The sequence below is a fragment of the Cetorhinus maximus genome, chromosome 10, assembly GCF_964194155.1.
Source record: "Cetorhinus maximus chromosome 10, sCetMax3.hap1.1, whole genome shotgun sequence".
Classification (NCBI taxonomy): Eukaryota; Metazoa; Chordata; class Chondrichthyes; order Lamniformes; family Cetorhinidae; genus Cetorhinus; species Cetorhinus maximus.
Window position 1 is genome coordinate 47,374,653 of NC_135888.1, and position 14,420 is coordinate 47,389,072.

General features: G+C 48.6%; 1 protein-coding gene across 1 annotated transcript in view; it reads left to right on the plus strand.

Annotated features, from left to right (window-relative positions):
• The first annotated feature begins 10,100 nt into the window (after positions 1–10,100).
• Positions 10,101–14,420, plus strand: part of LOC144685664 (uncharacterized) — a 68,078-nt gene continuing 63,758 nt past the window's right edge. The window contains exons 1-2 of the mRNA XM_078550430.1: positions 10,101–10,243; positions 11,915–12,081. Of these exons, the coding sequence (XP_078406556.1) occupies positions 10,110–10,243; positions 11,915–12,081 (301 nt within the window). The 5' untranslated portion in view covers positions 10,101–10,109. The remainder of the gene's footprint in view (positions 10,244–11,914; positions 12,082–14,420) is intronic.

Consider the following 14,420-nt stretch of genomic DNA (forward strand, 5'->3'; position numbering starts at 1 on the left):
AACCCTGACCGCTTACTGGGGTAGAGTTCCACACAACCTGACTGCTGACTGGGGTAGAGTTCCACACACCCTGCCTACTTACTGGGGTAGAATTCCAGACACCCTGACTGCTTCCTGGGCTTGAATTCCGCACACCCTGACTGCTTACTGGGGCAGAATTCCACACACCCTGACTGATTACATTGGTAGAGCTCCACACACCCTGACTGCTTACTGTGCCCGAGCTCCACAGACTCAGACTGCTTACTGGGGTAGAATTCCACACAGGCTGACTGCTTACTGGGGTAGAAATCCACAGATTCTGACTGCTTACTGGGGTAGAATTCCACACACCCTGACTGCTGACTGGGGTACAATTCCACTGACTCTGACTGCTTACTGGGGTAGAATTCCACACAGGCTGACTGCTTACTGGGGTAGAATTCCACAGATTCTGACTGCTTACTGGGGTTGAATTCCACAGACTCTGACTCCTTACTGGGGTAGAATTACACACACTCTGACTGCTTACTGGGGTAGAGCACCACACTCCCTGACTGCTTACTGGGGTAGAGTTAAATACACCCTGACTGCTTATTGGGGTAGAGTTTCACAAACCCTGACTGCTGACTGGGGTAGAGTTCCACACACCCTGCCTACTTACTGGGGTAGAATTCCACACACCCTGACTGCTTCCTGGGCTTGAATTCCGCAAACCCTGACTACTTTCTGGGGCAGAATTCCACACACCCTGACTGATTACATAGGTAGAGCTCCACACACCCTGACTGCTTACTGTGCCGGAGCTCCACAGACTCAGACTGCTTACTGGGGTAGAATTCCACACACCCTGATTGCTGACTGGAGTAGAATTCCACAGACTCTGACTGCTTACTGGGGTAGAATTCCACACACCCTGACTGCCTACTGGGGTAGAATTCCACAGACTCTGACTGCTTACTGGGGTAGAATTCCACACACCCTGAATGCTTACTGGGGTAGAATTCCACACGCCCTGACTGCTTACTGGGGTAGAATTCCGTAAACCCTGACTGCTTAATGGGGAAGAATTCCACAGACCCTGACTGATTACATTGGTAGAGCTCCACACACCCTGACTGCTTACTGTGCCCGAGCTCCACAGACTCAGACTGCTTACTGGGGTAGAATTCCACACAGGCTGACTGCTTACTGGGGTAGAATTCCACAGATTCTGACTGCTTACTGGGGTAGAATTCCACACACCCTGACTGCTTACTGTGCCCGAGCTCCAGAGACTCAGACTGGTTACTGGGGTAGAATTCCACACAGGCTGACTGCTCTACTGTGGTAGAATTCCACACACCCTGACTGCTTACTGGGGTAGAGCTCCACACACCCTGACTGCTTATGGGGTAGAGTTACACACACCCTGACTGCTTACTGGGGTAGAATTCCACACACCCTGTCTGCTTACTGGGGTAGAATTCCACAGATTCTGACTGCTTACTGGGGTAGAATTCCACACACCCTTACTGCTTACTGGGGTAGAATTCCACAGACTCTGACTGCTTACTGGGGTAGAATTCCACATGCCCTGACTGCTTAATGGGGTAGAATTCCTCAAACCTGAGTGCTTACTGGGGTAGAATTCCACACACCCTGACTGCTTACTGGGGTAGAGTTCCGCACACGCTGACTGCTTACTGGGGTCGAATTGCACACCCCCTGACTGCTTATTGGGTATGTAATTTATGCGCCCTGACTGCTTACTGGGGTAGAATTCTACACTCCCTAACTGCTTAGTTGGGTAGTGCCCCACGCCCCCTGACTGCTTACTGGGATAGAGCAATGCACACTGTGACTGCTTACTGGTGTAGAATCCACACACCCTGACTGCTTACTGGGGTAGAATTCCACACACCCTGACTTGTTACTGGGATAGAGTTCCACACAGCCTGACTGCTTACTGGTTTAGAGTTCCACAAGCCCTGGCTGCTTACTGGGGTCGAATTCCACACACTTTGACTGCGTACTGGGGTTGAATTCCGCATACCCTGACTACTTACTGGGGTAGAGTTCCACACACCCTGACTGCTTACTGGGGTTGAATTCCACACACCCTGACTGCTTACTGGGGTTGAATTGCACACACCCTGATACTTACTGGGGTCGAGTTTCACACACCCTGACTGCTTGCTGGGTTTGAGTTCCACACACCCTGACTGCTTACTGGCTTAGAGTTCCACAAACCCTGACTGCTTACTGGGGTTGAATTGCACACATCCTGACTGCTTACTGGGTTAGAATTCCACACTCCCTAACTGCTTTATGGGGTAGAGTTCCACACACCCTGACTGCTTACTGGGGTAGAGCTCCACACACTCAGACTGCTTACTGGGTTAGAATTCCACACTCCCCAACTGCTTAGTGGGGTAGTGCTCCACGCCCCCTGACTGCTTACTGGGGTAGAGCAATGCACACCCTGACTGCTTACTGGGGTACAGCTCCACAGACTCAGACTGCTTACTGGGGTAGAATTCCACACACCCTGACTGCTTACTGGGGTAGAGTTCCACACACCCTGACTGCTTACTGGAGTCGAATTCCACACACCCTGACTGCTTACTGGGGTAGAATTCCACACACTCTGACTGCTTACTGGGGTCGAATTGCACACACCCTGACTGCTTATTGGGTATGAAATCCATGCACCCTGACTGCTTACTGGGGTAGAATTCTACACTCCCTAACTGCTTAGTGGGCTAGTGCCCCATGCCCCCTGACTGCTTACTGCGGTGGAGCAATGCACACACTGACTGCTTACTGGTGTAGAATTCCACACATCCTGACTGCTTGCTGGGGTAGAGCTCCACACACCCTGACTGCTTACTGTGTTAGAGTTCCCCACACCCTGACTGCTTACTGGGGTAGAATTCCACACACCCTGACTTGTTACTGGGATAGAGTTCCACACAGCCTGACTGCTTACTGGTTTAGAGTTCCACAAGCCCTGGCTGCTTACTGTGGTAGAATTCCACACACTCTGACTGCTTACTGGGTTTGAATTCCGCATACCCTGACTACTTACTGGGGTAGAGTTGCACACACCCTGACTGCTTACTGGGGTTGAATTCCACACACCCTGACTGCCTACTTGGCTAGAATTCCACACACCCTGACTGCTTGCTGGGTTTGAGTTCCACACACCCTGACTGCTTACTGGGGTCGAATTGCACACATCCTGACTGCTTACTGGGTTTGAATTCCACACTCCCTAACTGCTTAGTGGGGTAGAATTCCACAAACTCTGGCTGATTACTGGGGTAGAATTCCACACATCCTGAGTGCTTACTGGGCTAGAATTCCACAGACCCTGACTGCTTACTGGGGTAGAATTCCACACTACCTGATGCCTACTTGTCTAGAATTCCACACACCCTGACTGCTTACTGGGTTAGAGCTCCACACAAAATCAGAATTACCTGGAAAAACTCAGCAGGTCTGGCAGCATCGGTGGAGAAGAAATCAGTTAACGTTTCGAGCCTTCACGGCCCTTGGCAGTTCTGCCGAAGGGCCGTGAAGGCTCGAAACGTTAACTGATTTCTTCTCCACCGATGCTGCCAGACCTGCTGAGTTTTTCCAGGTAATTCTGTTTTTGTTTTGGATTTCCAGCATCCGCAGTAGCTTTTAGCTTTTTGTTTTTATCTCTAGAGTTCCACACACTCTGACTGCTAACTGGTGTCGAATTGCACACATCCTGACTGCTTACTGGGGTAGAATTCCACACACCCTGATACTTACTGTGTTAGTGTTCCGCACACCCTGACTGCTTATTGGGTTAGAGTCCCACACACGCTGACTGCTTACTGGGGTCGAATCGCACACATCCTGTCTGCTTACTGGGTTAGAATTCCACACTCCCCAACTGCTTAGTGGGGCAGTGCTCCATGCCCCCTGACTGCTTATTGGGGTAGAATTCCACACCCCATGGAAGCTTACGGGAGTCGAATTCCACACACCCTGACTGCTTACTGGGGTAGAATTCCACACAACCTGACTGCTTACTGGATTTGTATTCCACACACCCTGACTGCTTACTGGGGTAGAATTCCACACAACCTGACTGCTTACTGGAGTCGATTTCCACACATCCTGACTGCTTACTGGGGTAGAGTTCCACACACTCTGACTGCTTACTGGGGTAGAATTGCACATACCCTGACTGCTTACTGGGGTAGAATTCCACACACCCTGATACTTAATGGGGTCGAGTTTCACACACCCTGAATTCTTATTGGGTTAGAGTCCCACACACTCTGACTGCTTACTTGGGTCGAATTGCACACACCCTGACTGCTTATTGGGTATGAAATCCATGCACCCTGACTGCTTACTGGGGTAGAATTCTACACTCCCTAACTGCTTAGTTGGGTAGTGCCCCACGCCCCCTGACTGCTTACTGGGGTAGAGCAATGCACACCCTGACTGCTTACTGGTGTAGAATTCCACACATCCTGACTGCTTGCTGGGGTAGAGCTCCACGCACCCTGACTGCTTACTGTGTTAGAGTTCCCCACACCCTGACTGCTTACTGGTGTAGAATTCCACACATCCTGACTGCTTGCTGGGGTAGAGCTCCACGCACCCTGACTGCTTACTGTGTTAGAGTTCCCCACACCCTGACTGCTTACTGGGGTAGAATTCCACACACCCTGACTTGTTACTGGGATAGAGTTCCACACAGCCTGACTGCTTACTGGGGTTGAATTCCGCATACCCTGACTACTTACTGGGGTTGAGTTCCACACACCCTGACTGCTTACTGGGGTTGAATTCCACAGAATCTGACTGCTGACTGGTGTAGAATTCCACACACCCTGACTGCTTACTGGGGTAGAATTCCACACACCCTGACTGCTTACTGGGGTAGAATTCCACACACCCTGACTGCTTACTGGGGTAGAATTCCACACTATCTGATGCCTACTTGTCGAGAATTCCACACACCCTGACTGCTTACTGGGTTTGAGTTCCACACACCCTGACTGCTAACCGGGGTTGAATTGCACACATCCTGACTGCTTTCTGGGGTAGAATTCCACACACCCTGACTGCTTACTGGGTTTGAGTTCCACACCCTGACTGCTAACCGGGGTCGAATTGCACACATCCTTACTGCTTACTGGAGTAGAATTCCACACACCCTGACTGCTTACTGGGTTAGAGTTCCACACACTCTGACTGCTTACTGGAATCGAATTCCACACATCCTGACTGCTTACTGGGGTAGAATTCCACACACCCTGACTGCTTACTGGGGTAGAGCTCCACACACTCTGACTGCTTAATGGAGTCGAATTCCACACACTAACTGCTTTCTGGGGTAGAATTGCACACACCCTGACTGCTTACTGGGGTAGAATTCCACACACCCTGATCCTTACTGGGGTCGAGTTTCACACACCCTGACTGCTTACTGGCTTAGAGTTCCACACACCCTGACTGCTTACTGGGGTCGAATTGCACACATCCTGACTGCTTACTGGGTTAGAATTCCACACTCCCTAACTGCTTACTGGGGTAGAATTCCACACACCCTGACTGCTTACTGGCGTAGAGCTCCACAGACTCAGACTGCTTACTGTGTTGGAATTCCACACTCCCCAACTGCTTAGTGGGGTAGTGCTCCACGCCCCCTGACTGCTTACTGGGGTTGAGCAATGCACACCCTGACTGCTTACTGGGGTAGAATTCCACACACCCTGACTGCTTACTGGTGTAGAATTCCACACATCCTGACTGCTTGCTGGGGTACAGCTCCGCACACCCTGACTGCTTACTGGGGTAGAATTCCACATACCCTGACTTGTCACTGGGGTAGAGTTCCACACAGCCTGACTGCTTACTGGGTTAGAGTTCCACAAGCCCTGGCTGCTTACTGGGTTAGTATTCCACACACTCTGACTGCTTACTGGGGTTGAATTCCACACACCCTGACTGCCTACTGTTTTAAATTTCCACAGACTCAGACTGCTTACTGGGGTACAATTCCACACACCCTGACTGCTTACTGGTGTAGAATTCCACCAGCCCTGGCTGCTTACTGGGGTTGAATTCCGCACACACTGACTACTTTCTGGGGTAGAGTTCCACATTCCCTGACTGCTTACTGGGGTAGAATTCCACACACCCTGACTGCCTCCTGGGGTAGAGTTCCATACACCCTGACTGCTTACTGGGGTCGCGTTCCACACACCCTGACTGCTTACTGGGGTCGAATTCCACACTCCCTGACTGCTTACTGGGGTAGAAATCCAAACACCTTGACTGCTTACTGTCGTAGAATTCCACACACCCTGACTGCTTACTGGGGTTGAATTCCACACATCCTGACTGCTTACTGGGGTTGAATTCCACACACCCTGACTGCTTACTGTGGTAGAATTCCACACACCCTGACTGCTTACTGGGGTTGAATTCCACACACCCTAACTGCTTACTGGGGTGAAATTCCACACTCTCTGACTTCTTACTGGGGTCAAATTCCACACACCCTGACTGCTTACTGGGGTCGAATTCCACACACCCTGACTGCTTATTGTGGTAGAGTTCCTCACATCCTGACTGCTTACTGGGGAAAATTTCCACACCACCTGGCGTCTTACTGGGGTACTGTTTATCAGACTCTGACTGCTTATTGGGGTACATTTCCTTTGGAACTGACAATGCCATATGACTTTGTCCAAGTTTGTCGTTTCTGTTCTGCTGTTGATGTGGGTGTAATTGTAGGGAACCTGTCTTATTCAGTCTTCTATTTCTAAATGCAAATTGCTGCCTGGCACACACTGGGAATTAACTGTGAGACCTGCTGTTTAGTATAGCTCTATGCTAATTTATTGCATACATATATGATTGGATTTGCTCCCCGAGAGAGCCTTCGTTGGCTTCTATAGAAAAGGCAGTGAGCTGGGCCGTTAGCCGGACAGCATCCCCACATCAGACTGGACCTCTCTATATAGAACAGAAACACAGTCTGTCAAATTCATTTAGCAGGTCAGGCAGCCTGTATGGAGGGAAGTGGGGAGTTGATGTTTCAGGTGTCACTTCCATTCTGCAGTCGATGTGGGTGTAATTATAAGATTCTATTAAGGTCGAGGCACAGAACAGAACATACCAGCTTTCTACCCCATTGCTCAAGTGATAGCAAATTCAACCCTGGGTGAGAGGGGAAGAAGGTGCTCACCCCCACCAAATCCCAATAGCTTGAAGGGGCACAGGTAATCCTGAGCCATCTTATGAACCCCACCAGATACAACATCACTAGACTCAGAGCCTGGACTGCAGAGTGCAGGCCCCACATTGTTCGGGGCTGCAAATGAGCATTCCACAGTTTCCAGTGTCATTCAACCCTGAGGCCTGCAATTGGTAAAAGGTCACATCACCTGACATCTTCAACCTTACTCTGGCTTATGTCTGTCCCTTGAAGTGGCAGCTGTGAGATTCTGCTCAGGGGAGAATCACTGCCAATAGCCACAGCTCCCTATCTCATTTGTGTCAATGATCCATCCATGAGACAAAGCAGGCCAAGATTCCATCCCCATTGGGGTGGAAGGGGATGGGTCAGGGGGTGGAGGGGAGATGCTGCCTGTTTCTGACGAGGGTCTCAGTGCAGGATAACAGGCCTAATAATATGTCAGGTTGAGGGTGGATAAGTTTTCTGCTGTGTTACTCCATTATTTTTATTCATTCTCGGGATGTGCACATTATTGGCAAGGCCAGAATTTATTAGCCATCCCTAATTGCCCTTGATCCGGTGGTGGAAAACCACCTACAATTAAATGGTTTGTTCAGCCATATTCAGTGGGTAGTTAAGAGTCAACCACGTTGCTGTGGGTCTCGAATCACAGGTAAGCCAGACCAGGTAAGGATGGCAGATTTCCCTCCCTGAACATAAGAACATAAGAAATAGGAGCAGGAGTAGGCCATTTGGCCCCTTAAGCCTGCCCCGCCATTCAATAAGATCATGGCTGATCTACCCCAAGCCTCAACTCCTCTTTCATGCCAGCTCCCCATAACCCTCAACTCCCCGATATTTCAAAAATCTATCTACCTCCTCTTTAAATACTTTCAGTGATCTAGCCTCCACAACTCTCTGGGGTTGAGAATTCCAGACATTCACTACACTCTGAAAGAAGCAATTCCTTCAGCATCTCAGTTTTAAATGAGTTTCCCCTTATTCTGTAACTATGTCCCCTAGTTCAAGATTCCCCCACTAGTCAAAACACCTTCTTAACATCTACCCTGTCAAGCCCCCTCAGAATGTTGTACATTTCAATAAGATCACCCCTCATTCTTCTAAACTCTAATGAATAAAGGCCTAACCTGTTTAGCCGTTCTTGATAATTCAACCCCTTCATCCCAGGAATCAGCCTAGTGAATCTCTCTTGAACTGCATCCAATGCCAGTATATCCTTTCTTAAATACGGGGACCAAAACTGTTCACAGTGCTCCAGGTGTGGACTCACCAACACCCTGTACAGTTCTAACAAGATTTCCCTATTTTTAAACTCCAACCCCCTAGCAATACAGGCCAAAATTCCATTTGCCTTTTTAATTAATTGCTGTTACCTGCATGCTAACTTTGTGTTTCATGCACAGGAACACCCAGATCCCTCTGTGTTTCACTTTTTTGGAGTCTCCATTTAAATAATAGTCTGCCTTTTGATTCTTCCTACCAAAGTGCATGACCTCACACTTTCCTACATTAAACTCCATCTGCCAAGTTTTTGCCCACTCACTCAACCTGTCTATATCCCCTTGCAGATTCCTTATATCCTCATCACAACATGCCCACCCACTTATTTTTGTATTGTCAGCAAATTTGGATACATTACACTCTGGCCCCTCCTCCAAGTCATTAATATAGATAGTAAATAATTGAGGCCCTAGGACTGAACCTTGTGGCACTCCACTAGTTATGTCTTTCCAAACTGAAAAAGACCCATTAATCCCAACTCTGTGTTTTCTGTTGAAGTTGATCAGTGAACCAGGTGGGTACTTAGAACAGTCCGGTAGTTTCATAAATATCGTTACGGAGACTAGCATTTTATTCCCAACTTACTAATTAAATTTAAATTCCCCTACCTGCTGTGGTGGGATTTGAACCCATAGCCAGAATTTTTCCCACACGGCAGGAGTGGGCGGGAAGCCGTCCGCCGCCCGCGATTGGCTCTGTACCGCGACTTCACGCCAATTAAGGCCCGCCCTGTGTGGTTCACGAGCGGCAGCGCTCAGTGCGGCCTGTGCGGGCGGGGGGAGGAGGGAGAGGGGGCCTGGTGCGCAGTTCATGCATACGCACGAAAGAGCGCTTCAATCTCCCTGAGGCAGCTCCGTGCCTCAGGGAGATTGAAGCACTTTTTAAAAAATGAATAAAGGCAGTAAAAATTTTAAAAAACATGTCCCCTCATGTGACTCTGTCACATAAGATGGGACAAGTTTTTAATTCCAAAATAAAGTTTTTATTTAATGCTGATTTGCTTTAGGAAATCTCATCGCGCTCGTGGATGACGTTTCCTAAAAAATGTAAAGGCCACTTGGCCTTTTCGCCTGCCCACCAACCGTAAGGTTGGACGGGCAGCGTTAATTTGAATTTAATTAGCTTGTTAATGGCCTCAATAGGCCTTTCAATTGTCAGCGCGCACACAGCCGACTCCAGCGCCCGCCCGCCAAACAAAATATCGCGCAAGTGCACAATGACGTCGGGACGCGCACCCAACATCATTGCGCATCATTTTACGGTCGGGGGTGTTGGGTGTGCACCAGCATGCCGAGCATGAAATTCTGCTCCATATCTCTGGAGGATTACTCCAGGCTTCTGGGTTACTAATCCAATAATATTGTCACCATGCTACTAACCCCTTATCCCTTCTTTTGAGACGTGAGGGAAGTTTTATCCCTCAGGAGCGTAGGGTACATGATAGAGCGGTTTCTACATAACAGGAGGCGTCAACAAGCTATGACTCCTATTGATGCCCAGTGCTTGCTTATCATTAAATCCTGTGATAAACCAGTCAATCAGTGTGGGCAGGAACACTCAGCCCCTACGTATTAAACCTGTCTCTCATCTTTCAACAGGGGCTTCTTCTGTGATGATGCAGATTAAACCAGTTCCAGTACAGGCCTCGCTTACCTTCTATCACCACTTCTACATCGCTCTGTGGAGTGGCTGTTACATCACTAGTGCCATGGAATATGCAAAGTACCAGATGCAGAATGATGCCAGGTAAAAGCTAGCTGCTTCAGGTTACTGAGCTGAAAGCCCCACCACTGGATTCAGTCTTCAACCAGATCCCGAACATTGCCCCATCAGCTTAGCATGAGGTGCAAGGCTCATCATAACTCGAACATCAGAGACCCTCTTTCACACTGGTGCATTCTTGGGAAGGATCACAGCTTCAATAAGGGGCTTCTCACAGCCTCCATTCAGAAACCACAGCCCTCTGAGTTTCCTCTGCCAGCCACCATTGCAATGCACAGATGCCCCTTAATTCATCATTCACTGTTCACACTCACTCCATCTACACTCAGTAAGTCCGTACTCACTCCCCATCCCCACTCAGCCCCCATCCGTACTCCCTCCCCATTCGCACTTTATTGGTTTCCATTTGTAAAATTCTAAGTAAGGGACAGGAAGCCTTGCTGCAATCTTGAAATGCTTTTTACATGATCTTCAGTAACAATGTCTTTGAACACAACACCTTCACTGACTTCTTGTTCCCACACTTCAGGGCCTGATAACAGGATCTCCTGGTTCTGTCACTATTACTCAGTGGCTACCTGATGACCCATTGAACCCATTGCCTTCGGTTCTGGTGGCTCATTGATAGTTTCTACCTTGTACCCATTCCGGTGTAAGTGAGATTACCCAGCGGGTCACTCAACATCTGTGAAGGTAGAAGACAAGATCAAATTTCAGATGTGATCCCTTGGTCAGAAAGTGAGCTGAAGTGTTACCTTTTGTTCTTATTCATTCTTGGGATGTGGGTGTCACTGGGAAGACCAGCATTTACTGACCATCCCACATTATCCTGAGAAGATGGAGGTGGCACCTCACAACTGGCTAATTTTCTAGAGCATTACAGGACAGCTAGGAGACAACAATGTTAGTCAGAGTCACAACAGCAACAACTTGAATTTATTTAGCCCCTCAACATAGTAAATGCCCTAAGGTGCTTCACAAGAGTGTAATCAAGCAAAGTTTGAGGACAAGCCACATGAGGAGATCAAAGGCCAGATGCCCTCAACTTGGTCAAAGAGGTCAGTTTTAAGAAGAATCTTAAAAGGGGAAAAAAGAGGCAGAGAGGGGAAGAGGTTTAGAGAGGAATTCCAAATCTTGGGGCCATGGCAGCTAAAGGCACGACTACCAATGGAGCAAATAAAATTGGGAATGCACAAGAGACCAGAATTAGAAGGGTGCAGACATCTTGTAGGGTTTTAAGATTGGAGGATGTTACAGAGAAAGGGAGCGGTGAAGCCATGGAGGAATTTGATGACAAAGATGAGAATTTTAAAACGAAGATGTTGCTCAATCGGGAGCCGATATATGTCAGTGAGCAAAGATTGATGGATGATTAGGATTTTGGTGCAGGTTAGGATATGGGCAGCAGAATCACATAGAGGCTAGAGCATTGAGAACAGCAGGTTTCTTTCCCTGGAGGGTATTAGTAAACTAGGTTGGTTTTGACAACACCTGATTGATATCAGATTTTCATTCCCAAACTTTTATAACTGAATACAAATTCTTAGGGTGCCATTACATGATTTTACTTCACATTCTCCAGATTACCAGTTCAATAATAGAAACACTGTACTAGCTAGAGTTGCCTGACCTGTGCTTGTTTCTGATTTCTAACTTTGTTTTGCTGGTGTAAGTGGAATGTTTGTATCTCTGCAGATTCGGGAGATACTGGTGTAACTTTGTATTACTCGGATTGGACACGTTTGTCAATTTACTGGATATCAAACATAACATGTTGCACCAGAACATGCAGAATGTTGAAGAAGAGATGGCTCAAAGTAGCAAACAGGACTGGCTGAATCCTGCACCATACACCTCTCCAGGTAACAGCACACCGAGACTGTGGCACTCAGCCTGCACATGTGCTTTAAAGCTGAGAAGGTTAAGAGGTCTGATAAACAGTTTTGATAGAATAAACAAGGAAAAACTGTTTCCTGAGGAGGATTGAGAACCTGAGGATACAGATTTGAGGCAATTGGCAGAAGAACCAGAAGCGACTTGTGGAAACATTTTTTTTACAGCGTGGATTGTGGTAATCAAGAACGCTCTGCCTGAAAGGGCGGTGGGAGCCGATTCAATAATGCATTTCAAAATGCAATTGGATAAGTACTTGAAAAGGAAAAATTTGTAGTGCTGTGGGAAAGAGCGGGAGAGTGTGATTAATGTGTAGGGCTCTGGGGAAAGAGCGGGAGAGTGGGATTAATATGTAGGGCTATGGAGAGTGAGCGGAGGAGTGGGATTAATGTGCAGGGCTATAGGGAAAGAGCGGGGGAGTGGGATTAATGTGTAGGGCTATAGGGAAAGAGCGGGGGAGTGGATTAATGTGTAGGGCTTTGGGGAATGAGCGGGGAAGTAGGATTAATGTGCAGGGCTATGGGGAATGAGCGGTGGAGTGGGATTAATGTGTATGGTTCTGGGGAAAGAGCGGGGGAGTGGGATTAATGTGTAGGGCCAAGGGAAATGAGCGGGAGAGTGGGATTAATGTGTAAGGCGATGAGGAAAGAGTGGGGGAGTGGGATTAATATATATGGCTCTGGGGAAAGAGCGGCGGGGGGTGGGATTAATCTGTAGGGCCAAGGGGAAAAAGCGGGGGAATGGGATTAATGTGTACGGCTATGAGGAAAGAGTGGGGGAGTGGGATTAAAGTGTAGGGCTTTGGGGAATGAGCGGGGGAGTGGGATTAATATATATGGCTCTGGGGAAAGAGCGGCGGGGGGTGGGATTAATCTGTAGGGCCAAGGGGAAAAAGAGGGGGAATGGGATTAATGTGTACGGCTATGAGGAAAGAGTGGGGGAGTGGGATTAAAGTGTAGGGCTTTGGGGAATGAACGGGGGAATGGGATTAATGTGTAAGGCTATGAGGAAAGAGTGGAGGAGTGGGATTAATGTGCAGGGCTATGGGGAATGAGCAGGTGAGTGGGATTAATGTGCAGGGCTATGGGGAAAGAGCGGGGGAGTGGGATTAATGTGTAAAACTATGGGGAATGAGCGGGGGAGAGGGATTAATGTACACGCCTATGGGGAATGAAGGGGGCAGTGGGATTAATGTGTAGGGCTATAGAGAACGAGCAGGGGAGTGGGATTAACGTGTACGGCTATGGGGAACGAGCAGGGAGAGGGATTAATGTGTAGTGCTATGTGGAACGAGTGGGGGAGGGGGATTAATGTATATGGCTACGGTGAATGAACGGGGGAGTTGGAATAATGTGTAGGGCTATGGGAAACGGGCGGGGGAGTGGGATTAGTGTGTAGGGCTATGGGGAACGAGCGGGGAGTGAGATTAATGTGTAGGTCTATGCAAACAGAATGGGAGAGTGGGATTAACGTGTTCGTCAATGGGTAACGTGCAGGGAGTAGGATTAAGGTGTAGGACTATGGGGAAAAATCGGGGGAGTGGGTTTAGTGTGTAGGGCTATGGAGAATGACTGGAGGAGTTGGAATGATGATGGGATTAACCTGTAGTGCTATGGGGAAAGAGCAGGGGAGTGGGATTAATGTGTAGGGCTGTGGGGAAAGAGCGGGGGAGTGGAGTATTGTGTAGGGCTATGGGTAAAGAGACGGGGAGTGGGATTAATGTGCAGGGCTATGGGGAAAGAATGGGGGAGTGGGATTAATGTGTATGGCTATAGGAAAGAACTGGGGAGTGGGATTACTGTGTAGCGGCTATGGGGAATGAGTGGGGCAGTGGGATTAATGTGTAGGGCTATGGGAAATGAGCGGGGGAGTGAGATTAATATGTAGATCTATGCAAACAGAATGGGAGAGTGGGATTAACATGTTCGACAATGGGGAACATGCAGGGAGTGGGATTGATGTATAGGGCCATGAGGAACGAGCGGGTGAGTGGGTTTAGTGTGTCGTGCTATGGAGAATGACTGCAGGAGTTGGAATGATGTGCAGGGCTATGGTAAATGAGCGGGGGAGTGGGATTAACCTGTAGTGCTATGGGGAAAAAGCGGTGGAATGGATTATTGTGTAGGGCTATGGGGAAAAAGAGGGGGAGTGGGATTAATGTGCAGGGCTCTGGAGAAAGAGCTGGGGAGTGGGATTAATGTGTAGGGCTATGGGGAACGAGTGCGGGAGTGGGATAAATATGTAGGGCTATGGGGAGTGAGCGGAGGAGTGGGATTAATGTGCAGGGCTATAGGGGGAAAGAGCGGGG